Here is a 24,306-nt window from a genome sequence, read left to right as displayed (position 1 = left end):
CTGCTCGCTGTGTTCGCCAAGATGGCTCAGGTCAGTTCAATGAGGGGGCAACACACATCGCAGAGTGCTATTGTTTTTAAAGTGTCTTGAAAAACATGCAAGGGTACAGATGCCTTCAGGTTCTGATTTAGGAAACCCCTAGTGGCGTGAATGTGTGCAGATGTTTGTAGATGCCGCACCAAGGAGGAATCCCGCCACTAGCACAACACCCCCTCCTCCACCAAAGTAGGGATCACCAACCAGAGGGCAAGGAGAGCCTGACGGAGGAGGGGGTATTGGGCTAGCGGCGGGATTCCTCCTGGGTGCGACATCTACAAACACCTGCACAAATTCCCGCCACTAGGGGTTTCCTAAATCAGAATTTGAAGGCATCCGTACCCTCGCATGTTTTTAATGCACATAATCACTGGAATGTTGACTACACCATTTATAATATTTGTAAGGCCGCGTACACACGGGCGGACTGTTCGCTCAACTTTGTCCGCTGAACAGTGTTTGGGCGGACAGTCCGCTCGTGTGTGGGCTTTCAGCGGACAGTTTCAGCGGACAGTTGGACGGACAAGGTTTTTCGGAATTTCCGAAAAACTGTCCGCTGAAACCTTGTTTCAGCGAACAGTCCGCCCGTGTGTAGGCTTGTTCGTCAAACAAAGTTGCGCGCATGCTCAGAAAGGATTTTCACGCCGAAAGCTATAATGCAGTGTATAGGACGTCGTATTTTTCGTCCCGTCGTACGTGCCGTTCACGTCATCGCGCACGGTTTCAGCAAACTGTTCGTCCGTCGTGTGTGGCCATGTCCGAACAGTCCGCGCGTGTGTACGCGGCCTTAGTGTTCTTCTTTTTTGATACTGCACTCTAATAATACTGTATGTCACTGAATACTAGTGTCATTATTATGCATTTATCCATTTATTATTCTGTTCTAGAAAAACATAGTTTCTTCTTGCTTATAGCCCTGAAGAAGAAGACAACTTAGTACTCTGAAACGCATTGGGTACAAGAAACCACAAACTGTATTGTACATTTATGCATGTGTATAAGTTTTAGACGTGTTTAAACATTCTATGCTTTTATATATATTATTTTCTATACATTTCCTAAATAAATATTTTTGAAACATTAATTAATTATAATATTATTAATTAAACATTATTAATATACCTTACTAAAATATTTCAAAATAGTATTGTGCCTTAAAAGTATACCACGCTTGGGGATTTTTTTTTTCTTTTCTCTATTAAAGAGGAAGTAAACCCTGATGGGTTTTACTTCCTCTTTGATTCCCTGCAAAGGTAAAGCATAATGGACTACTATGCATCGCATCGCATCGCATCGCATAGCATTGCATAGTAGCCCATTATGTGTCACTTACCTGACACAGGAGCCAGCGAAGTCACCGATGTCCCCTGTAGTTCCGAGCGTCCATCTTCTTGGTGGGAGCTGTGATTCGCTGGAGCAGCGATGATGTCACTCCCACGCATGCGCACGGGAGCCGACACTCGCGGCATATCGCCACGATCTGCGGCTTACCCAGTGCGCATGCGCCATAGACAGCGGTGGCTGTCTTCAGGTAAATATCTCCTAAACTGTATAGGTTTAGGAGATATTTCTTGGACCTACAGGTAAGCCTTAATCTAGGCCAGGTATCCTCAAACTACGGCCCTCCAGCTGTTGCTAAACTACACATCCCATGAGGCATTGAGCAACTCTGACATTCACAGACATGACTAGGCATGATGGGAATTGGAGTTCCTGAACAACTGGAGGGCCGTAGTTTGAAGACCCATGATCTAGGCTTACATCTAGGTCAAAGTGGTTTGTAAGGGTTTGCAACCACTTTAATACTGGATGTGGCACTACCCCTTGATCAACATCACTGGCCCCACAATTTTTTCTTCAATTATTGTTTTGCGGGGTGTATCCATTGATTTATTTGTGATCCTCAATGATTGATTTGCGATTCATTCTCATCGATGTGGGGTCCCTGCTGATCGATTTGCAGTCCCTGCCGATTGATTTATGGTCCCCGATAACCAAGGCCATCTTATGGGTCAAAATGGCAAATAAGTCATATTTTTTTTAATTACAAGTTGGCACGGTTCCCGATCTGCTTACATAATAATAAGGGGGCGTGATGGGTGGCATACTTCTAGTTCTTTATTTTCTGAATCTCTGGAAATCTGCCAGGAGAGCTCAAACATGCACAACAACAAGTGATAGAGATATGAATTCTTCGGAACGTGAAGCTTCCACTGTGAAAAGCACTTTCTTCGTACTTAGAAAACACGGCCATTTCTTAGAACAAACATGCATCGCAGATTATCTTCAGAGAAGCAAAGTCGTGAAAAAACAGAAGCAGGCCACGGTGTCTCAGTGTTAGCTCGGGGACATCTCATATTCTAAATCAAACCACAAAAACCACATTCCACCGGCAGCCTCTGGTTATGGCCTCACTCGTGCAGAGTCAACCCCTCAGACCTGACAGCTCTGCAATTCATGATATCATTACCGTTCTAATAGGGTCTTTCTGCAACATTCAGACATTCCTCACCATGGACTGATCACCAGGGCTTAGTGCGGTCAGTTATTCAGGCCTCTACTCCAGGGAGCCCCCAAACTACAGCCCTTCAGCTGTTGATGGACTGCAAGTCCCATGAGGCATTGCAAGACTGACAGGCACCACTCGAAAGCAAAGGCTTTATGGGACTTGAAGTTCCTCAGCAGCTGAAGGGTCATAGTTTGGAGAGCCCTGAATGGAATGGGTGTGCCTGGGGTGGGGTGGGGTGTAGACAATGTACTATGAGGTCCAGTCATTTGAAAATATGAATACGACGGCTGGAACACTGGAAATTGTTGACTTTTCAACATACAGAAATTTAATAGGCAAACATTAGATCCCGATTCCCATACAGGTAAAGGTGATATATGTGAACAAACAATAGAAGTGCACCCCAATAATTACCAACATTTACCACCATGAAATTACAATGGGTGTTCCAGATTAGATGCCAATGATTAGAACCTCCTTGGAGAGTATTCAGGTGGAACCTGTCATATATAAACCTCAGATATCCCAGGACTGGAGTTCCCTTTTATATGGACATTAGGGATGAGCTGAACACCCCCCTATTCGGTTCGCACCAGAACCTGTGAACAGACCTAAACTTCGTGTGAACTTTAGAACCCTATTAAAATCTATGGGACTCGAACGTTCAAAATCTAAAGTGCTAATTTTAAAGGGTAATATGCAAGTTACTGTCCTAAAAAGTGTTTGGGGACCCGGGTCCTGCCCCAGGGGACATGGGTCAATGCAAAAAGAAGTTTTAAAAACGGCCGTTTTTTCAGGAGCAGTGATTTTAATAATGATTAAAGTGAAACAATAAAAGTGTAATATTCCTTTAAATTTCGTAGCTGGGGGGTGTCTATAGTATGCCTGTGAAGGGGCGCATGTTTCTGGTGCTTAGAACTGTCCCTGCACAAAGTGTCATTTCTGCAGGAAAAAAAGTCTTTTAAATCACTTGCGGCTAAATTGTCGGCTCCCGTAATACAGAGAACACTCAATGAGTGTTCTCTGTATTAGCCGACAATTCATTCATTCATTGATTAAAAAAAAAAAAAAAAAAAAAGCGTGGGGTTCCCCTAAATTCAATTACCAGGCCCTTCAGGTCTGACATGGATATTAAGGGGAACCCCGTGTCAAATTAAAAAAAAAATTGATGTGGGGGTCCCCCTAAATATCCATACCAGACCCTTCAGGTCTGATATGGATATTAAGGGGAACCCCGCATCAAATTAAAAAAAAAATTGACGTGGGGGTCCCCCTAAAAATCCATATCAGACCCTTTATCCGAGCACGCAACCTGGCAGGCCGCAGGAAAAGAGGGGGGACGAGAGAGCAGCCCCCCTCCCTCCTGAACCGTACCAGGCCACATACCCTCAACATTGGGAGGATGCTTTGGGGGTCTGTGACCCCTCAAAGCACCTTGTCCCCATGTTGATGAGGACAAGGGCCTCATCCTCACAACCCTGGCCGGTGGTTGTGAGGGTCTGCGGGCGGGGGGCTTATCAGAATCTGGAAGCCCCCTTTAACAAGGGGACCCCAAGATCCCGACCCCCCCCTGTTTGAAATGGTAAGGGGGTACAAAAGTACCCCTACCATTTCACAAAGAAAGTGTCAAAATGATTAAATAAGACAAACACACTTTTGAAAAATTCCTTTATTAAAAATGAAAAAAATAAAAAAAAGATTCCAGCGGTGCTAATCCACTCTTGCAATCCAGCGACGGATCTCCGGGGTCCAGCGATGGATGATCATATCCAGCGACGGGGGATCTCTCAGTCCAGCGCTGTCCATACATCCTTCTTCTGTCTCCATTGTGGAGACTGCGGAGATCCCAGCGCTGACGTTTCTTATATTAGGAGGGCGGGGCCACCCGTCACCTGACCCCGCCCCTCTGACGCTGGAGAGGGAAGCCAGGGGTTCCCCAGTGACGTGTGGGTGACCCCGCCCCCTCTGATGTAACGCAGGTTTCCGTTACATCAGAGGGGGCGGGGTCACCCATAGGTCACTGGGGAACCCCTGGCTCCCTTCACCAGCGTCATAGGGGGCGGGGTCAGGTGACGGGGGGCCCGGCCCTCCTAATATAAGAAACGTCAGCGCTGGGATCTCCACAGTCTCCGCAGGGGAGACAGAAGATGGATGTATGGACAGTGCTGCACTGAGAGATCCCCCATCGCTGGATATGATCATCCATCGCTGGACCCCGGAGATCCGTCGCTGGATAGCAAGAGTGGATTAGCACCGCTGGAATCTTTTTTTTTATTTTTTTCATTTTTAATAAAGGAATTTTTCAAAAGTGTGTTTGTCTTATTTAACCATTTTGACACTTTCTTTGTGAAATGGTAGGGGTACTTTTGTACCCCCTTACCATTTCAAACAGGGGGGGGGCGGGATCTGGGGGTCCCCTTGTTAAAGGGGGCTTCCAGATTCTGATAAGCCCCCCGCCCGCAGACCCTCACAACCACCGGCCAGGGTTGTGGGGATGAGGCCCTTGTCCTCATCAACATGGGGACAAGGTGCTTTGAGGGGTCACAGACCCCCAAAGCATCCTCCCAATGTTGAGGGTATGTGGCCTGGTACGTTCAGGAGGGAGGGGGGGCGGTCTCTCGTCCCCCCTCTTTTCTTGCGGCCTGCCAGGTTGCGTGCTCGGATAAAAGGTCTGATATGGATTTTTAGGGGGACCCCCACGTCAATTTTTTTTTAAATTTGATGCGGGGTTCCCCTTAATATCCATATCAGACTTGAAGGGTCTGGTACGGATATTTAGGGGGACCCCCACGTCAATTTTTTTTTAAATTTGACACGGGGTTCCCCTTAATATCCATGTCAGACCTGAAGGGCCTGGTAATTGAATTTAGGGGAACCCCCACACTTTTTTTTTTTTTTTTATCAATGAATGAATTGTCGGCTAATGCAGAGAACACTCATTGAGTATTCTCTGTATTATGGGGAGCCGACAATTTAGCCGCAAGTGATTTTAAAAGACTTTTTTTCCTGCAGAAATGACACTTTGTGCAGGGACAGTTCTAAGCACCAGTAACATGCGCCCCTTCACAGGCAGACTATAGATACCCCCCAGCTACGAAATTTAAAGGAATATTACACTTTTATTGTTTCACTTTAATCATTATTAAAATCACTGCTCCTGAAAAAACGGCCGTTTTTAAAACTTTTTTTTGCATTGATCCATGTCCCCTGGGGCAGGACCCGGGTCCCCAAACACTTTTTAGGACAGTAACTTGCATATTACCCTTTAAAATGAGCACTTTAGATTTCTCCCATAGACTTGTGCAGGGTGTTCCGGCCTTTCGAATTTGCTGCGAACAGCCCAAATTGTTCACTGTTCGCTGAACAGTCAATGTTCGAGTAGAACTCGAAGCTCATCCCTAATGGACATGTATGATGTCATCATGTCAAGATCAATGGGGCTCTTTAAGGCCCTCAGACAGTCAATATCCCTGGGGTTGGGGGTCACAGTAGTGATTGGTGGGTGTTATATATCCTGGGGGGAGGGGTGTCAGTAGTGATTGGTGGGTGTTATATATCCTGGGGGGAGGGGTGTCAGTAGTGATTGGTGGGTGTTATATATCCTGGGGGAGGGGTGTCAGTAGTGATTGGTGGGTGTTATATATCCTGGGGGGAGGGGTGTCAGCAGTGATTGGTGGGTGTTATATATCCTGGGGGGAGGGGTGTCAGTAGTGATTGGTGGGTGTTATATATCCTGGGGGGAGGGGTGTCAGTAGTGATTGGTGGGTGTTATATACCCTGGGAGGGGTGTCAGTAGTGATTGGTGGGTGTTATATATCCTGGGGGGAGGGGTGTCAGCAGTGATTGGTGTGTGTTATATATCCTGGGGGGAGGGGTGTCAGTAGTGATTGGTGGGTGTTATATATCCTGGGGGGAGGGAGGTCAGTAGTGATTGGTGGGTGGCATAAATCCTGGGGGAGGGGTGTCAGTAGTGATTGGTGGGTGTTATATATCCTGGGGGAGGGGTGTCAGTAGGGATTGGTGGGTGTTATATATCCTGGGGGAGGGGTGTCAGTAGGGATTGGTGGGTGTTATATATCCTGGGGGGAGGGGTGTCAGTAGTGATTGGTGGGTGTTATATATCCTGGGGGGAGGGGTGTCAGTAGTGATTGGTGGGTGTTATATATCCTGGGGGGAGGGGTGTCAGTAGGGATTGGTGGGTGTTATATATCCTGGGGGGAGGGGTGTCAGTAGTGATTGGTGGGTGTTATATATCCTGGGGGGAGGGGTGTCAGTAGTGATTGGTGGGTGTTATATATCCTGGGGGGAGGAGTGTCAGTAGAGATCAGTGGGTGTTATATATTCTGGGGGGAGGGGTGTCAGTAGTGATTGGTGGGTGTTATATATCCTGGGGGGGGTGTCAGTAGTGATTGGTGGGTGTTATATACCCTGGGGGGAGGGGTGTCAGTAGTGATCGGTGGGTGTTATATATCCTGGGGGGAGGGGTGTCAGTAGTGATTGGTGGGTGTTATATATCCTGGGGGGAGGGGTGTCAGTAGTGATTGATGGGTGTTATATATCCTGGGGGGAGGGGTGTCAGTAGAGATCAGTGGGTGTTATATATCCTGGGGGGGAGGGGTCAGTAGCAGATAAAACCAAGTTGGGTGGCACAGCACTGGTCATACCAGGTGAAGTTGTTTTCTAGTGAGATGAAGGTACAAAGGTTGGTGTCGGGGTCACTAGGCATACCGTCCCCCCAGTTGAAGTAGTCAGTGGGTTGCCCACCCATCCAGTACAGGAACCCCAATACTTTGTGCCTGCGGAGGCCGATCCATAGTCCGGTCCCCAACGCTCCGGTCTGCTTAATCATGGTAGCCACAAGGTTCTGGATGCGGTCATCCGGCACGCTTAACAGGTTGGTGTAGTGTTCGCGGCAGTAGCGCAGGGCGTCCCACCAGCTAAGGGGAGTGTCCATCAAGTAGATTTCAACAAACCCATCTGCAGGAAGAGGAGGAGAAGAGACGAGTTAGAGGAGGGAGAGAAGTGGGAACTCACAGTGATGATACGCCGCACTCCACCATGAGGATTGTAGACAACTCGAGACAACGCGGCCTCAGCGCTGAACGACGCGCTTCTTATCACCTGACCTGACCAGTGGCCCCTCCTCCTTTCCCTCATCCTCCAGTAACATCTGATCCCCCCCCCCCCATCTGACTTATCTGCCCCCATTATATTCTACCCCTCCAAGCTTTCCATAGACCTCTCTCATTGCACAGCAGACCACCTTCCATAGAGGTGCAAAGCATGCAGCATTTACCCCCCAATGAAATGCCAGCTCAGTGCTGGGGGTTCCCCCCAATTCCGATTAGGCCCTTCATGTCTGGTGGGAATTTTAAGGGGAACCTGGCACTTTTGTGCACTTTTGTTCACATTTAACAATCTATATTTTTTGTTAGAAAATTACTTAGAACCCCCCAAACATTATACATATATATATATTAAAGCAGAGGCCCTAGAGAATAAAATGGTGGGTTTTGCCAATTTTTATGTCACGTGGTATTTGCAAAGCAGTTTTTTTGTAAAAATATAAGAGATGATGTTAGGCTCAGTAAATTGATACCAAACATGTCACATTTTAACCGCTTCAGCCCCAGAAGGATTTACCCCCCCCCCCCCCCCCCCCCCCTCCTGACCAGAGCACTTTTTTTTGCGATTCGGCACTGTGTCGCTTTAATTGACAATTGCGCCGGTCGTGCGATGTGGCTCCCAAACAAAATTCCCCCCACAAATAGAGCTTTTCTTTTGGTGGTATTTGATCACCTCTGCGGTTTTTATTTTTTGCGCTATAAACAAAAAAAAAGAGCGACAATTTTGAAAAAAAAAGAAGCCATTTTCCCTTCCCGGTGTCATGTGACCCGTTAGTGTTACAAGGTCTCAGGTGTGAATGGGGAGCAAGTGTGTTAAATTTGGTGTTATCGCTCTCACTCTCTCATACTGGTCACTGGAATTTCAGCATGACCCGGGGAAGGGAAAATGGTTAATTGGCGCCCAATTTGGACATTTTCACTTAGGGGTGTACTCACTTTTGTTGTCAGCGGTTTAGACATTAATGGCTGTGTGTTGAGTTATTTTGAGGGGACGGGAAATGTACACTGTTATACAAGCTGTACACTCACTACTTTACATTGTAGACAAGTGTCAAGATTTACAAAAATGTGAGGTGTGTACTTACTTTTGTGAGATACTGTAAATATATATATATATATATTCGGCATTTAGCATAGACTAGATATTCAGTGTAGACTCTATAGTCTGTCAATGCAGGCAGTGTAGTTTATGAAACACAATGTATTGAAGTGGTTTAAAAAAATGGCGTGGGGATCCCCCCCAAATTCCATACCAGACCCTTATCCAAGCATGCAACCTGGCAGGCCACAGGATAAGGGGGGAGGGAAGATGAGAAAGCGTCCCCCCAACCATACCAGGCCACATGCCCTCACCATGGTCTCAGGTCCCAGGAGGCTGTGGGACCATTCATAGTGTGCCGTAGCTCATACATGTGCAGTAGAGAGCAGGCTGTGAAGCCACAGGGAGTCGTAGCCAGCTTCCCAGAGTAAAGATGGCGGCCCATGGGACCTGAAGACCAGCAAAGAAGCAGCCTGGGCGGGGAGAGCGCCGGATCCCTGGACTGGTAAGTGTTTCCTTTATTAAAAGTCAGTAGCTGCACTATTTGTAGCTACTTGTTAGCTAATTTGCCACTAGGGGGGGTCTGTACCAGAATAGTGTCTGGTTAAAGCAAATAGAGTCATCAGGTGCTGGGCCCCTTTTAGGTAGAGCCCTCCCACAGTGATGTCATGAGTGAGGAAGTGGCTTGTTATAAGCCAGGTTTGGAGGAGCCCTAGGAGCACTTGAGGCATGGGAGCAGAGATGGGTCAAATACCCCCCCCCCCCCCCCGTTCGGTTTGCAGCAGAACTCCCGAGCAGTGAACCCCATTGAAGTCTATGGGAGCCAAACAGAAAAAATCAATAGTGCCCATTTTAAAGGCTTATATGCAAATAATTGGCCATAAAGGGGGTATGGGGGTCCGGGTACTGCCCTGGGGAACATGTATCAATAAAACAAAAAAAAAACAATTGTTTTTCAGGAGCAGGGATTTTAATGATGCTTAAAGTGCAACAATAAAAATGAAAAATTCCTTTAAATATAGTGCCTGGGTGGTCCCCTTAGTGTGCCTGTAAAGTGGCACATCTATTGCACGTATAGAACCTGCTGCAGCAAAAATTACATTTATAAAAAAAAATAGTCAATTCACATTTAAATTGACTCTCGGTTGCAATTGCCGACACCCAGCTATTGAAAAAAAGAAAGAAAGAAAAGGCGCCCCCCCCCAGTCGATACCAACCCGACTTGTGATGTTACAGACATGTGTACACTGAGTCGGTGACATCACAAGGGGGCGGTGCCAACAGGGGATGTCACCAGGTGGCCCCGCAGTTACCTATAAAGGAATGGCAGGCATTAGAAGGAGGAGGCTTTAGATCAGCCTTGCTCAACCTTTTCAACACAGAGGAACCCTTGAAATAGTTCTCCGGTCTCGGGGAACCTACTGCTAAAAATTTGAAATCTACAACTCCTGATACATTAGTGTGATGGTCGGTGGGAAGAATGGTCCTCACACTTGTGGTCATTGGGAAGAATTACCTCCTTACAGATAGCTAAAAAGATCAATGGTGTGAGTGGGAAGTTATCTCAGAGGCAGAAATTGTCCAATGCTGAAGGAACCCCTACAACCTCTGTAGGAACCCTGGTTGGGAATCCCTGCATTAGACGTTCAGCTGTCAATTAATGCAGAGCGTTTTTTGTTTTTTTTGTTCTATAAGTAATGGATATACCCCATACTCATTTGCATGGGGGGGGGGCGGCGGGATCTGGAGGCCCCTTGTTAAAAAGGGCTTCCAGATTCTGATAAGCCCCCCACCAACAGACCCCCCCAACCACAGTCCAGGGTTGTGGGGAAGAGACCACCCCACCCCAAAGCACCCCCCCATGTTAAGGGCATGTCGCCTGGTATGGTTCAGGATGGGGGGCTGCATGCTCAGATAAGGGTCTGGTATGGATTTTGGGGGGGACTCCACGCTGATTTTTTTTTTTTTACTGCAAGCACTGTGCACTGTGCAGTGTGCAGGGCATTCCCCGAACAGGGCAAACAGTCAATGTTCAGCCCAAACTCATGCTCGGGCCGAACCGTTCACCCAACACAACAAGGGAGCTAAACACCCCCCACCTATGAGGATGCAACCAGCATTTGTAGACCCTGGATAGGTCAGGAGGTCGGGAGGATTAGACCTGCACCCAAGAAGAGTCGGCTGTAGTCTTTCTCTCCCTTATGGAGATTGGAGCTAGGCCTTTAAGGCCTTTTAGGGCAGGCTAAGAGTTCCCTGAGTAAGGCTGCTTCCCTGGAGGGTCCCGGGAGAGGTGTAACTAGCAAGGAGGTGACTACAGAGAGCTCAGTCCTGTGAGTATTAATGACCCTGGGGTGGAGAAGAGACTGTAAAAGGGAGATGGCTGCCAAGGTGCTGAAAATGCTTTCACATGTGACTACTGCGGACTGTCCACTAAAGGTGAATGGCTATTTAATGTCAAGTGACTCTGCATGGTAAGTCAATGTGATGCGACTGTTATTCTGTTTCCAAAAAGTGTGGACATTCCTTCCTTTGGGGATGTAAAGGTCAATGGCCATGAATGTTGTATGGAGGCCTCTGATATGTAGTGGGGCACAAGAAGGTGGAGGGTTCGGCTTAAGCAGGGGAGGACAATGTTCTAGCAGGGGTGGGGCCTTGTGCTCTTGATGCCAAATCTAGCCGACCATAGAGCCCCTTTTACATGCTGATTTTTTCCTCTTATCCGGTTTAATGGTGTATTAACCACTAGCGGACCACCCCATGTACCCCGTGTGCTAAATCACGTACATGTACGTGATTTTAAATTTATGGGTAGGGGGCGCGCCCGATCTGTGCTGTGATTCGATACAGCACAAGCCAGTCAGCAGGTCCCGGCCAATGATTCATGACTGGGACCTGCTGACCAGCTTAGCTAATCACAGCACATAGCCCTGTGTTTACTAACAACACAGGGCTCTGTACATGGAGCAGCAATGTGGCTCATTTTTCTCCCGGGAAAGTAGGGAGAGAAATCAGCCGGATCTCCTAGTAAAAGCAGCACACATTGCAAGCATTACGCGTTGTTAGGCACATAGTTAACCCTTTGGTCAGCCCCTAGATGCCAACCCTTTCCCAGCAAGTGTCATTAGTACAGTGACAGTATATAGCATTAGCACTAATCACTGTATTAGTGTCACTGGTTGTATCAGGGTCAGCTAGTCAATTCCCCTTCAGCATCAGTTAGTGTTAGATTGTCAGCCACACTATTAGAGTCCCATTATAAGTCGCTAATCGTCGCCATTACTAGTATCCAAAAAATAATAATTACGGTATACTGTATACATCATATCCCATCGTTTGTAGATGCTATAACTTTCACACAAACCAATGAAAATACACTTACTGGGATTTTTTTTTTTTTTTTTTACTAAAGATATGTAGCAGAATACATTTTGGCCTAAATTTATGAAGAAATTTGATTTTTATTTTTATTGGATATGTTTTATACCAAAAAAAAATTCAATAAATTTCAAAATTGGCGACTTTTTTTGTTTATATCGCAAAAAATAAAAGAGTGGTAATCAAAAGCCACCAAGAGAAAGCTCTATCTGTGTGGGGAAAAAAATGATATAAATTTAATTTGGGTAGTGTTGCATGACCGAGCAATTGCCAGTTAAAGTAGCGCAGTTCTGAATAGTGAAAAAAATGGCCTGGTCATGAAGGGGGTAAATATTCTGGAGGTCAGGTGGTTAAGAAATAGAGAGCTGCGCTCATTTGTGTATTATATCTCTGTCTGGAGTTCAGCTTTGATAAGTAGTAACCCTTCCTACCTTCACAAGACTTGGTGCTCAGGCTGGTGACCACAGTGGTGGTGGTAGTGGGAGTGGTCATCTCATGTAGATTCGTGGTGGTAGTGGTTGTCTTTTGAAGAGTGGCGGAAGTGGTCATCGTGTGTAGACAGGTGGTGGAGTTGTCCTTCGTATTTTCACTGGTGGTGGAGGTGTCCATTGTATGTAGACTGGTGGTGGAGGTGTCCATTGTATGTAGACTGGTGGTGGAGGTGTCCGTCGTATGTAGACTGGTGGTGGAGGTGTCCTTCATATTTAAACTGGTGGTGGAGGTGTCCTTCATATTTAGACTGGTGGTAGAGGTGTCCTTATTTAGACTGGTGGTAGAGGTGTCCTTATTTAGACTGGTGGTAGAGGTGTCCTTCATATTTAAACTGGTGGTGGAGGTGTCCTTCATATTTAGACTGGTGGTAGAGGTGTCCTTATTTAGACTGGTGGTAGAGGTGTCCTTCATATTTAAACTGGTGGTGGAGGTGTCCTTCATATTTAGACTGGTGGTAGAGGTGTCCTTATTTAGACTGGTGGTAGAGGTGTCCTTATTTAGACTGGTGGTAGAGGTGTCCTTCATATTTAAACTGGTGGTGGAGGTGTCCTTCATATTTAGACTGGTGGTAGAGGTGTCCTTATTTAGACTGGTGGTAGAGGTGTCCTTCATATTTAGACTGGTGGTGGAGGTGTCCTTCATATTTAGACTGGTGGTGGAGGTGTCCTTCGTATTTAGACTGGTGGTGGGGGTGTTTGTCGTATGTAGACTGGTGGTGGGGGTGTTCGTTGTGGTGGTGGAGGTGTCCTTATTTAGACTGGTGGTGGAGGTGTCCTTTATATTTAGACTGGTGGTGGAGTTGTCCTTTATATTTAGACTGGTGGTGGAGGTGTCCTTATTTAGACTGGTGGTGGAGGTGTCCTTCATATTTATACTGGTGGTGGGGGTGTTTGTCGTATGTAGACTGGTGTTGGAGGTGTCCTTATTTAGACTGGTGGTGGAGGTGTCCTTCATATTTAGACTGGTGGTGGAGGTGTCCTTCATATTTAGACTGGTGGTTGAGGTGTCCTTCGTATTTAGACTGGTGGTGGGGGTGTTTGTCGTATGTAGACTGGTGGTGGAGGTGTCCTTCATATTTAGACTGGTGGTGGGGGTGTTTGTCGTATGTAGACTGGTGGTGGGGGTGTTTGTCGTATGTAGACTGGTGGTGGAGGTGTCCTTTATATTTAGACTGGTGGTGGAGGTGTCCTTTATATTTAGACTGGTGGTGGAGGTGTCCTTTATATTTAGACTGGTGGTGGAGGTGTCCTTTATATTTAGACTGGTGGTGGAGGTGTCCTTTATATTTAGACTGGTGGTGGAGGTGTCCTTATTTAGACTGGTGGTGGAGGTGTCCTTCATATTTAGACTGGTGGTGGAGGTGTCCTTCATATTTAGACTGGTGGTTGAGGTGTTCTTCGTATTTAGACTGGTGGTGGGGGTGTTTGTCGTATGTAGACTGGTGGTGGGGGTGTTTGTCGTATGTAGACTGGTGGTGGGGGTGTTCGTTGTATGTAGACTGGTGGTGGAGGTGTCCTTATTTAGACTGGTGGTGGAGGTGTCCTTCGTATTTAGACTGGTGGTGGGGGTGTTTGTCGTATGTAGACTGGTGGTGGAGTTGTCCTTTGTATTTTCACTGGTGGTGGAGGTATCCTCTGTATTTTCACTGGTGGTGGAGGTGTCCTCTGTATTTTCACTGGGGGTGGAGGTGTCCTCTGTATTTTCACTGGTGGTGGAGTTGTCCTCTGTATTTTCACTGGTGGTGGAGTTGTCCTCTGTATTTTCACTGGTGGTGGAGTTGTCCTCTGTATTTTCACTGGTGGTGGAGTTGTCCTCTGTATTTTCACTGGTGGTGGAGTTGTCCTCTGTATTTTCACTGGGGGTGGAGTTGTCCTCTGTATTTTCACTGGTGGTGGAGTTGTCCTCTGTATTTTCACTGGTGGTGGAGTTGTCCTCTGTATTTTCACTGGGGGTGGAGTTGTCCTCTGTATTTTCACTGGTGGTGGAGTTGTCCTCTGTATTTTCACTGGTGGTGGAGTTGTCCTCTGTATTTTCACTGGGGGTGGAGTTGTCCTCTGTATTTTCACTGGTGGTGGAGTTGTCCTCTGTATTTTCACTGGTGGTGGAGTTGTCCTCTGTATTTTCACTGGTGGTGGAGTTGTCCTCTGTATTTTCACTGGTGGTGGAGTTGTCCTCTGTATTTTCACTGGTGGTGGAGTTGTCCTCTGTATTTTCACTGGTGGTGGAGTTGTCCTCTGTATTTTCACTGGGGGTGGAGTTGTCCTCTGTATTTTCACTGGGGGTGGAGGTGTCCTCTGTATTTTCACTGGTGGTGGAGGTGTCCTCTGTATTTTCACTGGTGGTGGAGTTGTCCTCTGTATTTTCACTGGGGGTGGAGTTGTCCTCTGTATTTTCACTGGTGGTGGAGTTGTCCTCTGTATTTTCACTGGGGGTGGAGTTGTCCTCTGTATTTTCACTGGTGGTGGAGTTGTCCTCTGTATTTTCACTGGGGGTGGAGTTGTCCTCTGTATTTTCACTGGTGGTGGAGTTGTCCTCTGTATTTTCACTGGTGGTGGAGTTGTCCTCTGTATTTTCACTGGGGGTGGAGTTGTCCTCTGTATTTTCACTGGTGGTGGAGTTGTCCTCTGTATTTTCACTGGTGGTGGAGTTGTCCTCTGTATTTTCACTGGTGGTGGAGTTGTCCTCTGTATTTTCACTGGTGGTGGAGTTGTCCTCTGTATTTTCACTGGGGGTGGAGGTGTCCTCTGTATTTTCACTGGTGGTGGAGTTGTCCTCTGTATTTTCACTGGTGGTGGGAGTTCTGATCGGGTCCTGGCAGTTACAGCTCAAACCACTGCCATAGAAGTTGAAGGAGCTGGAGTTGTTCCCTGCGTTGAAAGCTGATGTTGCGTTACCTGTGCAGAACAGAAAGTCACAGATTATTGTAACATCTCACCCATTTCTAACATATGTCCTCCTTGGATCGAGCTGTACCAAGTGTGCTCCTAAAAGTTCCGTTATGTAGAGGTATAAGCCAAATCGTAATGTGCAACTTGAAGTTTACTGTGTGAATACAAGAGAAGTTAAACATATCACTAAAAATGGAAAAGGGTTTGTAAAACACATATTGCAATGTAAAACAGGCAGTGCATCTACTGCTGTATAAGGCTGCCCAGCTGCAACTCCCACAAATGTCACTAGGTGGCAGCAAATAACAGAGAAAATAGAGAAGAAATCACTAGCGCTAAACAACCCAACACAGTTCTGCCTAGTACAAACCGTCTCCTGGGGGTAACATCTCTCTCACAAGGAGGCTGACAGTAGCTGGTAGCACAAATGAATGATCAACCAAAGGTATCTCTGGACAGGTTCCCCCCACAGGGGTCTCCAGCCAGGCTCCACCCACAGGGAACTCAGGACAAGTTCCACATACAGGGATTTCTAGACCGTTTACACCTACGGGAATATCCAAACAGGCTCCACCCACAGGGAGCTCAGGACAGTTTCCACCTACAGGGTTCTCCACAGAGGCTCCACCCACTGGGAACTCAGGACAAGTTCCACATACAGGGATTTCTAGACAGGTTCCACTCACAGGGATCTCCAGGCTGGCTCCACCCACAGGGACCACTTTTATTGTGACAACGTTGTCCTGATTTTTTTTAATATTGGTGAAGGTTTTACTGTTATTGTGGCTAATAGCCATAAATTTTTGAAAATGGTGTCTCTTTTCTTTTAGTAAACTTTGTATCTATGCCGCTGTAAGTTCCATATCGAAGCCCCTTTACAAGCCTGATTGGCTTGTTTTATTTTCTTTCCACCCACAGGGACCTTAGGGCAGGTTCAACTAGAGCAGGCTTTCTCAACCTTTTATCCCTAGAGGAACCCCAAAACTAATTTTCATGTCTCGAGGAACCATTATTAAAACCAAATCATCAGGGCTCGATAGGAACAATTCTCCTTATATTGAAGGTCAATAGGAAGAACGCCCCCCTTAAAGTGGTGTTCAGATTGCCACCCTTAAAGAGGAAGTAAACCCTGATGGGTGTTACTTCCTCTTTTTTTCCCTGCAAAGGTAAAGCATAATGGACTACTATGCATCGCATAGTAGCTCATTATGTGTCACTTACCTGACACAGGAGCCAGCGAAGTCGCCGCTGTCCCCTGTAGTCCGCCGCATCCATGTTGCTTGTGGCGTCTCGCAGCTCCGACGAATCACAGCGGCGCAACCGCGATGACGTCACTCCCGCGCATGCGCACGGGAGTCGCGCCTCGCAGCTCCGCCGCTGTCATACGGCGAAGCCGCGATGACGTCACTCCCGCGCATGCGCACGGGATTCGACAAATTTGGCAAATCCATTCTTGGATTTGCCGCATTTAGTGCGCCTGCGCCGTAGACAGCAGTGCCCATTTTCGGGCAAATATCTCCTAAACCATATAGGTTTAGGAGATATTGCTTGGACCTACAGGTAAGCCTTAATCTAGGCTTACCTATAGGTCCAAGTTGTTTGGAAGGGTTTACTTCCTCTTTAAAGACAGTTAAAAAGATATTTGGTGTCATGCTGTTGACTTTGCTAAGTGGTGCTGAACCTTGAACTCTGTAGGCATCATCAAATAGGTGGTTTATCAGCCACAGCTCAAAGAACCCCCTAGCAACCTCTGGAGGAACCCCAGGGTTCCATGGAACCCTGGTTGAGAATGGCTGAACTAGAGGAATCTCCAGGCAGGCTCCGCCCACAGGGAACTCAGGACAAGTGCCACATGCTTGAATTCATAGACAAATTCCACCTTCAGGGATCTCTGTATAGGTTCCACCCACAGGAATCTCCAGGCAGGCTCCGCCCACAGGGAACTCAGGACAAGTTCCACATGCATGAATTTATAGACAGATTCCACCTTCAGGGATCTCTGTATAGGTTCCACCCACAGGAATCTCCAGGCAGGCTCCGCCCACAGGGATCTCAGGACAAGTTCTGCATACAGGGATTTGTAGACAAGTTCCACCACAGGGACCTCTGTGTAGGTTCCCATACCTCCTAAACTAAACTAATATAAACTAGTTTAATTGTAGTATCAACAATTTTGTCACCTATAGATTGGTTATGAATTGTGTTACTATCATGTATAATAAATTATTAAGGGTTTATTAATTTTACCATGTTATTTTCTTGATTTATTGTATAAGTTTTTTTTTTTTGGCGTACTTAATCATGTGTTTTTTATTTTTACGTTCTTAGCTGTGCTTCATATAAAGCCCCAACTTTTCTTTTAGCCCTTGTACACACTGTCGGACAGAAAATGTGTCCGACCGGACGGTGTTGTCGGATAATCCGACCGCGTGTGGGCTCCATCGGACTGTTTCCATCGGAATATCCGACGGACAGTTTTAGAGCCGGGCTATAAAACTTTCCGACAACATGATCCGATCGGACTTTGTCCGATTGCGTGTAGAGAATTCCGATCGGACAAAGTGCCACGCATGCTCAGATCAAATTCCTAGACCAAAGCTATTGGCTACTAGCCTGAACGTAGTCCCGTCATAACTAAATTACATCATCACGTTCTGAACGATCGGATTTTCCAACAACTTTGTCCGACCGTGTGTATGCAACACAAGTTTCGGAAAAAATACGTCGGACAAAATCTGACGGATTTTGTTGTCGGAATGTCCGACCCGTGTGTACAAGGGCTTAGACATTTTTGTATACATTAGGGATGGGGACAGATGAACCTATCCATTGACTGCCTCACGTAAAGTCCCAAACTTCCTTTTCCCTTCCCCCCCCCTTTTTGATGACACAACTTTAGGAAATGGCTGCAATATAACAAAGAGTGAAAAATTTAAGGGGTTCTGAATTTCTGTCCCCACTGTGTATATATATATGGCTGTATGGCATTGGACACACTTTTTTAAAGTGCCCTGAATGCCAATCAAAGCTCCTGTCACTAAATAAAATGGTTCCCTTACAGTCCTGGTCACACGTTGTGTTTGCTCCCCTTCAAAAATGATCTCTCATGTTGCTTTCTTGGTGCTTCAAAGAGTCTCCAAAGCCTCCATAGAAGTCTATGACAATGCTCACTTACAGCACCTGAAGCTTCTGAGGGGCTTTTTTTTTGAGCTATTGCAGGTATGAGATATCCCAGGATGCACTGGGAAACCAGCAAGCGAACCTGAAAGATGTCATCAGCTGTCACCTCTGGTTTGTGTGAATATATTCTGGGAGTTTCTGGGGCAGACGTCACATCCAGGCATGTACTGGCCATTGGGACTACAGGGAGTTTCCCGGTGGGCCGATGGCTCAGTGGGCCCCTCTGCTGTAAGGGGGCTGCTGATGGGACACTCTGATGTAAGGGGGCTGCTGATGGGACACTCTGATGTAAGGGGGCTGGTGATGGGACACTGTGATGTAAGGGGGCTGGTGATGGGACACTCTGATGTAAGGGGGCTGGTGATGGGACACTCTGATGTAAGGGGGCAGGTGATGGGACACTCTGATGTAGGGGGGCTGGTGATGGGACACTCTGATGTAGGGGGGCTGGTGATGGGACACTCTGATGTAAGGGGGCTGGTGATGGGACACTCTGATGTAAGGGGGCTGGTGATGGGACACTCTGATGTAAGGGGGCTGGTGATGGGACACTCTGATGTAAGGGGGCTGGTGATGGGACACTCTGTTGTAAGGGGGCTGGTGATAGGACACTCTGATGTAAGGGGGCTGGTGATGGGACACTCTGATGTAAGGGGGCTGGTGATGGGACACTCTGATGTAAGGGGGCTGGTGATGGGACACTCTGATGTAAGGGGGCTGGTGATGGGACACTCTGATGTAAGGGGGCTGGTGATGGGACACTCTGATGTAAGGGGGCTGGTGATGGGACACTCTGATGTAAGGGGGCTGGTGATGGGACACTCTGATGTAAGGGGGCTGGTGATGGGACACTCTGATGTAAGGGGGCTGGTGATGGGACACTCTGATGTAAGGGGGCTGGTGATGGGACACTCTGATGTAAGGGGGCTGGTGATGGGACACTCTGATGTAAGGGGGTGCTGATGGGACACTCTGATGTAAGGGGGCTGGTGATGGGACACTCTGATGTAGGGGGGCTGGTGATGGGACACTCTGATGTAAGGGGGCTGGTGATGGGACACTCTGATGTAAGGGGGCTGGTGATGGGACACTCTGATGTAAGGGGGCTGGTGATGGGACACTCTGTTGTAAGGGGGCTGGTGATGGGACACTCTGATGTAAGGGGGCTGGTGATGGGACACTCTGATGTAAGGGGGCTGGTGATGGGACACTCTGATGTAAGGGGGCTGGTGATGGGACACTCTGATGTAAGGGGGCTGGTGATGGGACACTCTGTTGTAAGGGGGCTGGTGATAGGACACTCTGATGTAAGGGGGCTGGTGATGGGACACTCTGATGTAAGGGGGCTGGTGATGGGACACTCTGATGTAAGGGGGCTGGTGATGGGACACTCTGATGTAAGGGGGCTGGTGATGGGACACTCTGTTGTAAGGGGGCTGGTGATTGGACACTCTGATGTAAGGGGGCTGGTGATGGGACACTCTGATGTAAGGGGGCTGGTGATGGGACACTCTGATGTAAAGGGACTGGTGATGGGACACTCTGATGTAAGGGGGCTGGTGATGGGACACTCTGATGTAAGGGGGTGCTGATGGGACACTCTGTTGTAAGGGGGCTGGTGATGGGACACTGTGATGTAAGGGGGCTGGTGATGGGACACTCTGATGTAAGGGGGCTGGTGATGGGACACTGTGATGTAAGGGGGCAGGTGATGGGACACTCTGATGTAGGGGGGCTGGTGATGGGACACTCTGATGTAGGGGGGCTGGTGATGGGACACTCTGATGTAGGGGGGCTGGTGATGGGACACTCTGATGTAAGGGGGCTGGTGATGGGACACTCTGATGTAAGGGGGCTGGTGATGGGACACTCTGATGTAAGGGGGCTGGTGATGGGACACTCTGATGTAAGGGGGCTGGTGATGGGACACTCTGTTGTAAGGGGGCTGGTGATGGGACACTCTGTTGTAAGGGGGCTGCTGATGGGACACTCTGTTGTAAGGGAGTGCTGATGGGACACTCAAAATGTAAGTGGGCCAGTCTGGATGAAGTCCAGGGCCAAACTCCTGTCCCAGTCCAGCCCTGGTCACATCTGGTGTGCAGCGTGGAGTAGCAGGAAGGTGAGCGGGGTCCGGACTGGAGAGGGACACCTAGCAGACGTGGTGTGCAACATAGGAACACTATAGTGAAAGGTGATTGTGGACCGGAGACAGAAAGGACAGAGTGGCAGAGAATCAGCAGAGCTGAGGGAGCGGCAGGAAGGAACTAGCAGATGTCACACGTGCTGTGCAGCATGGAAGCAATATAGCAGAAGGTGAGCAGGGACCAGATTGAGGGGAGGATCAGGATTGAGGGGAGGATCAGCAAATCAGAGGATCTGCAGACCTGAGGGTTGCTACTCAGTTGGCGATCAGCAGAGCTGGGGGAACTGCCGAGCAGGGGATCTGCTGAATGATGGTTCCAGTACACTGGGGATCTGCTGAACATGGGTGCTAAGGAGCTGGGGATCTGTTGAGTGGGGGTACTACTGAGCAAGGGTTCTACTAAGCCCCTTTAAAACAAATAGAAATTTAAAGTGGTTGTAAACCCTTACAACACACTTTGACCTACAGGTAAGCCTAGATCAAGGCTTACCTGTAGGTCCAAGAAATATGTCCTAAACCTATACGGTTTAGGAGATATTTGCCCGAAGACAGGCACCGCTGTCTACGGCGCATGGCACCGTCAATGACGGAGATGCCGCGCGTGTCGGCTCCCATGCGCATGCGCGGGAGTGACTTCATCGCGACTTCGCCGAATGACAGCGGCGGAGCTGCGAGACCCCACCAAGAAGATGGATGCGCCTGACTACAGGGGACAGCGGTGACTTCGCTGGCTCCTGTGCTAGGTAAGTGACACATAATGGACTACTATGCGATGCGATGCGATGCGATGCATAGTAGTCCAGTATGCTTTGCCTTTGCAGGGAATGAAAGAGGAAGTAACACTCATCAGGGTTTACTTCCTCTTTAACATACTCACAGGGCATTTGCCGAGCTTCCATAAAACTTCAAAAAAAGCTTCACAGAAGCATCAAAAACACATCACAAAAGCATATTAAAGTGATAGGCGCTGTAATATGTGTTAAAGTCGAATGAGCCCTGAGAGTAATTATTTAGGCCGTGCATAGGGTTGCCACTTTTTCTTCAAGTCAAACCCGAACACTTTAGCGGTGCACAGCAATTTGTTTTTATACATATATTTTGCTATTAAATAACATTTCTAATCATATGAAGTTAATAACAAGGGCCCCCTTTTACATCTGAACTTGCAGAGTCCCCTTTCACTATAAGGGGGACTCTGCAGACTCTGATGTATGGGAGAACTCTGGGGAGTAAAGGATGCTCTGGTAGCCATGATTTAAGGGGTAACACAGAGAACTCTGATGTATGGAGAGGTCTCTGATGTAAGGGGAAACACTGTGACCTCTGGTGTAAAGGGGAACTCTGATGTAAGGGGTGACCTGAGAACCCTGACACTCTCAGCTTAGAAAAATGCATGCAACAACCCTGCTGGGAAGCCATAGCCCAGTCTAAATAATGTGTCCGGGTTTCAGGCAGTCTGAAACCCGGACACATGATTCCAAACCCGAACTGTCCGGGTGAATCCTGGACAGGTGGCAACCCTAGCCGTGCAGCTTGTTTTTCTGTTGAATAACCACAATACTAAAATCAATTACAGGAATGGCAAAATAAAGAGCATAATTACCAGTAGTGCTGTAGGACATGACCCAGACATCTCCATTTGAAAGTTGTTGAACATAGTGAGATCCCGGGGAGACGGTCACCTCCACCCAGCAGGTATTCAGTGTCTTCAAATCATTGTCATTCCAGGCGGTGCTCGGTGGGAGTGAGATTCCATCTACCTCTATACTTGACATTTGGCTACTGATGGGAACTACAAACAGGTTGGTTGTAAAGCCAGAGGGAGCATGGACCACCTGGGAAGTCTCAAGCATGGTGGTGGCCATCACATTGGACATGAAGGGATTCAGGAGTAGGTTTCCTGAATCATCGAGTCTTTCATAACAGAAAAACATGACCATCACATCCTGATCGGCCTTTATCCAGAGGGCATTTGCATTGATCGTTTGTTCAAAAGTGACTCCTTTCGAAATTCGGTTAGAGGCCTTTAACACAGACCCATAATATACATCCAGATTTGTGGTTTGAGAAACCATCACCAGGATTTTAGCAGTCTCCCACTGGATAGACATCGGGGGCACTAAAAACGATCTCCCCCACCTACTTACGGGGAGCAGCTGCTCAAAGATGTTGCCAGAGCTGAGACTTTTCAAAGTTGATTGATGAATGTACCATTGATGGCCACTCAGAACAGCGATAGGTTTATCCGCTTGTATGAAGGATCCTGAGAGGTCACCGTCATACAGCTGAAACTGGGCACTTTGGTAGGGTGAGAGTGAGAAATTTGCTGAATTTTCAGATGTAAAGGACATGCCCTGCAATGTGACAGAGCCACCAGACAATGTCACTGTGACAGAAGTTTGCTGGTCCAGGCTTATTATGGCAAATTGGGTGTTTCTCGTAAAGTCTGAGACGGGTGTGATGATATAGTATTCTTTGTCTAGAAGATCCACTGGGTAGACGTATGACCAATCATAGCCATCAGTCCCCCAGACGTTGGAGATGACAGATATATTGCTATTGGATGAAATCACAACGACTCCTGCGGAGGAGATGGAACTGCCATTGAGCATGGCGCTGGTTGGAATTGTGAGGTTGACCATTTCTCCCTGCTGGAGGGTAACGCTCTGGAAGAAGTTGGTACCCTGTATTGTCACAGTGACCGCGGCGCAACAATCAATCCCATTCAAGATGAGCTCAAACCGGGTGTCATCTGATGGAGAAGATTCCATGAAAGAGGTAACAAACGTTAAGCCATTGAAGAGAGAAGCTGACCCTATAGAGGAGACAAAAGCAGAGCTATAACCTTCGTGGCTGCAATCACAACATAGCTTAAAGTTGGAATGTGACAAATTAAATAAGTGCACCCCAAATTAAGGTTTCATTGTGTTTTTTTCTCCCCCTAGATACTGGAAAGTTAGAAAACCTGGCAGCTCCTTCTTATGGACGTTTTTAGGCGCCGGCTTCTAGCTGTCAAAGTGAAATCGTTCAGGAGAGGCTAAACAACGTTTACATGAAGCCTAGCGCTACTACAGAAGTCATAGATATGGGGTTTCCACGGCTGCTGTGCTTATTATGGGGGTCCCTACTGTAGCCAAGTCCTGGGGCCCCTGAGGCCTAATGATGACCTCCAGGTTTAGGGACAGCTGACGTCCTTCTGTGTAGAGTGGGTTACAAGGCATGGTGGGGGCGATGCAATGTAGATCGATGGGTGCCAGACAGAGGCGTATCTAGTGAAAAGGGCGCAGATGGCAAGCACTGAAACTTGCCCCCCTGTCAAAACATTCCAAACCCATCTTTCAGATAACCTTACCAAAAAAAACCTGCTAACAAAACTACAAGTCAAGCTCTTTAATCTTTCAATTAACAAATTATGGATTAGCACTGATGAGCTACACTAATGGGCACCGATAGGCAGCACTGATGAGCAGCACTGATAGGCAGCATTTATGGGCACTGATGAGGTAGAACTAACACAA

At 47.6% G+C, this 24,306-nt stretch overlaps 1 protein-coding gene across 1 annotated transcript; it reads right to left on the bottom strand.

The window, feature by feature from the left end:
- Positions 1-5,818: 5,818 nt before the first annotated feature.
- On the bottom strand, positions 5,819-24,113 carry LOC143959504 (uncharacterized). Its single transcript, XM_077468182.1, has 3 exons — positions 22,392-24,113; positions 12,517-15,471; positions 5,819-7,522 (listed from the first exon to the last, which is right to left on the bottom strand). Exons 1-3 carry the CDS (start codon positions 23,557-23,559, stop codon positions 7,164-7,166), a joined length of 4,482 nt encoding a protein of 1,493 aa, XP_077324308.1. The 5' UTR covers positions 23,560-24,113; the 3' UTR covers positions 5,819-7,163.
- Positions 24,114-24,306: the final 193 nt, after the last annotated feature.

The sequence above is a fragment of the Lithobates pipiens genome, unplaced genomic scaffold (assembly GCF_037356315.1).
Source record: "Lithobates pipiens isolate NorthernLeopardFrog02 unplaced genomic scaffold, aLitPip1_a1.2 Scaffold_78, whole genome shotgun sequence".
NCBI lineage: Eukaryota > Metazoa > Chordata > Amphibia > Anura > Ranidae > Lithobates > Lithobates pipiens.
This window is presented reverse-complemented; position numbering and strand designations above follow the sequence as displayed.

Excerpts from the sequence above, each read along its gene's own strand:
- LOC143959504 (XM_077468182.1), bottom strand. The coding sequence starts at position 23,559 with ATGGAATCTTCTCCATCAGATGACACCCGGTTTGAGCTCATCTTGAAT. Across the intron at positions 15,472-22,391 it reads CATGTCCTACAGCACTACTG|GTAACGCAACATCAGCTTTC; the intron begins GTAATTATGCTC and ends TGTTCTGCACAG. Across the intron at positions 7,523-12,516 it reads GAGCACCAAGTCTTGTGAAG|ATGGGTTTGTTGAAATCTAC; the intron begins GTAGGAAGGGTT and ends CTCTTCCTGCAG.